Source organism: Pteropus alecto, unplaced genomic scaffold (genome assembly GCF_000325575.1).
Source record: "Pteropus alecto unplaced genomic scaffold, ASM32557v1 scaffold40, whole genome shotgun sequence".
NCBI classification, from domain to species: domain Eukaryota; kingdom Metazoa; phylum Chordata; class Mammalia; order Chiroptera; family Pteropodidae; genus Pteropus; species Pteropus alecto.
In genome coordinates this window covers 17,380,297-17,383,332 of record NW_006431919.1, presented here as the reverse complement: position 1 = coordinate 17,383,332, position 3,036 = coordinate 17,380,297, and the positions used below count along the sequence as shown (strand labels likewise).

The 3,036-nt window shown below is 39.8% G+C and overlaps 1 protein-coding gene across 1 annotated transcript in view; it reads left to right on the top strand.

Moving 5' to 3' along the window:
- The first annotated feature begins 34 nt into the window (after positions 1–34).
- UBTD2 (ubiquitin domain containing 2) overlaps positions 35–3,036 on the top strand; it is a 16,015-nt gene continuing 13,013 nt past the window's right edge. The window contains exons 1-2 of the mRNA XM_006906515.3: positions 35–325; positions 442–678. Of these exons, the coding sequence (XP_006906577.2) occupies positions 310–325; positions 442–678 (253 nt within the window). The 5' untranslated portion in view covers positions 35–309. The remainder of the gene's footprint in view (positions 326–441; positions 679–3,036) is intronic.

Genomic DNA, 3,036 nt, shown 5'->3' with positions numbered 1-3,036 from the left:
AGTCTGGCATTTCTCAGTTCCTACTTTCTAGCTTCATATGTCCAAGGGTCATGAGATTCAAGCTACTGTGGCCATTTGGTTTTTCCTAGTATCTCACCTGTTAAAGTAGCTCTTTTATGGCATTCTTTGACTCTTTTGAAATCCTGTCATTGTCTGGTGAAACACATTACTGTTTTTCTAGGTAAACTTTTAAATCACCCTTTGGAGAAGTGGAAAAGAACTGTTAATGTGTCACTGGAAGTTTCGGATAGAGCCATCTACTGTCTCACGTGCCCTTGGAGTTCTGAAATAGGCTAGGGGAATTTTGGAATGCAAGAATTAGCTAGTAGGCAAACTTCTAGCCATAATTTTGATGAAAATCAAAGAAGAATGACCAGATAATATTTAATACATCTTTTGTAAATTTTGGTCTTGATGTCAGCCTTTTATTTTTCTTCTCAGTTGCTTTAGGTCGTAACCAGCCTTTGAAAAAGGAGAAACCCAAATGGAAAAGCGATTATCCCATGACAGATGGACAATTGCGCAGCAAGAGGGACGAATTTTGGGATACTGCACCAGCTTTTGAAGGCCGTAAAGAGATTTGGGATGCCTTGAAGGCTGCAGCACATGCTTTTGAGAGCAATGATCATGAACTGGCACAAGCAATCATTGATGGTGCAAACATAACATTACCACATGGTAGGTGGTCCTCGAGGACAAAGGGGAACGCTATCAGCTCGTTTCTAATGGCAAGAAACCAAATGGGAAATGTTCATTTTTGTTGCTCTGCATTATTCTACCTCTTTTTCTTTTTAATGTAGCAAAGAGGAACATTTCCCTTTGCTTCTTTCTATAGCTTTCAGCTGGAGATGGGTTTACTTTGTATGTCTGTATTTTATTATGTTTTTAAAATATTTTTAATCTCAAGAAAGAGAGCTCTTGTTAACCTGTGTTTTCTAATTTCTGTATAACCTAGTTCTCCGTTAAGGTTCCTCCCCATTCTTTTAGAGCTTCTACTTCACTGGTTCCTCCCAGCGCTAGAGAGTTGGTCCCCAAACTAGATCTCAGAAGCTGTAGAGACTCAGTGGATGCCCCTTCAGTTGTTATACTTTCCCATCAAGCCCATTTTTAGCTTAACGAACAAACCTAAACTCAGGAGTGAGTCTCAAGGGTTCTTAAGGCCAGTTTTCTGATCGTAGCCTTGAGCGTTATTAGAAGCCTCTCTCCTTTGCTTAGGTATGTGACCCTGTGGACCACCGTACGCTTTGACCGTTTCCAGGGAGACGTGTATGCTGGACCCATGCATGTCCTCCAGCTTGGTCTCCTTATTAGACACACATACAAAATTTTCATGCTATACTGAGATTTAGGTGTTAACTTTATATTCTTTGTTCTTGTGGTTACTGTATTTATAAATTTATTTTTCTCTTCAATTTTTCAAGCTAATATTTTTCTCAGTTGTCTTGTTAGCCCCCTATATATTCACCTGTGTGCATTCATTGTTTTCTATTCATTATCGTACCTTCATTGTTTCTTTTTCAGTCTGTCACATTTTCAGAGGAATAGTGCTTTTCACTGTTTAATCATCTGCTTTATGTCTTTTGACTCTTTTTCAAATAAAAGTCAATTTTCCAATCTCTATTAATTTTCAGAATTAACTGTGCTTCCAAGAAACTTTTTAAAAAATATATTTCATAGCTGTCTTGTTCTTTATTATGAAAGCTTATTAGCATGGGCTTTTGTTAGTATATATTGAGCCCCCACCGTATATAGATCACTTTTTCTACACAAGTATAAAAAGGATCCCTTCCACACTAAAAAATGTGTAATGGAATCCTATTTCGGTATGACTCTAGACCCTATTTTCATGGATAGTCTCTGAATGCTTTACCTCTCATATGATTGGGGTGGACATCATCCTGCTCCATTACCTTTTTTCGGTTCTATAATTTGTCTCCAGATACTAACTTTATATAATATAAAGGGAAGGGCCTTCCTTTACACATAGTTTTATCATCCTCTTTTTAGTATATGTGCTGCCGAAGCGAACATTATCATCCTCTTTTTAATGCCTAGATCCTGTATTTTTTAAAGCAGAATATATGTGTGTAGACCTGCACTTGGGAGTGGGGTGGGGGAGGAGCAGAAGAGTTGTTGATCTGTGATTTATTTAGAAGCCTGAGGTCCAGAACCTTGCAACTTTGTCTTCATTACTTTCTACTTACCATAGTTACCTATAGAATGTCTGGTTGTGTTATAAATTGTGGCCTCGTTTACAAGTTCATGTAGGCAAAGTAGCTGTTTCATGGAAGGCGGGGTCCATGCATTTCCTACTGGATGTGGGCTCAGATTTCCAAAGACTCCAGCCCCTCATTTCTGCTTATCTTTGTGAACTGCCAAGGAAAGTAATGTTGGTGGCAGCCCCACCAGCTCACAGGTTAGGGAGACTTACTCTTGGAAATTTGAGAGCTTTGGATAAGCTTCTGCTTCCCTTCCGTGTTTTTTTTCCCCTGCTTTTACTTTTATTAGCATTTATTTAATGCTAAATTTATTTCCAGGTCATAAGTTTTTCTTTCTTCTGTTTCTTCTGGGAGCTCTTATTCTGTGCAAGCTCTTCTTCTGGTTTAGGAAAAGTCTGCTCTTTTTTAGAGAGGATCATCTCAGCGTGGCAGGGAGAACTCATGTAGGGGGTTCGTCCGCCCATGAGCTCTGTAAGTTCAGCGCTGCGTCTTGGGGGCTTCGTTCACCTGGATGTGACCAGAGAATCTACATCTAAACCTTAAGTCCAGCATTACTCTCTGTATTTTTAAGCATGTGTAGCAGAAATTCAGCACTCTCTTTCGGCCACCAACCCTGCGTCCAGCCCCATCGTTTGTCTTGGGCACACCTACCAACTCCACCATTGTAAGAGCAGACTGGCACACATTGGTTCTGTAAAGTGACAGGTACTTGGTGGCGTTTTGGATATGCATACCCTTGATGACCTGGGCAGTTTCACGAGCGTTCTTAAAGTGAACACAAAGATTTGAACCTCTTGATTTGCATAATTTTGCGGGA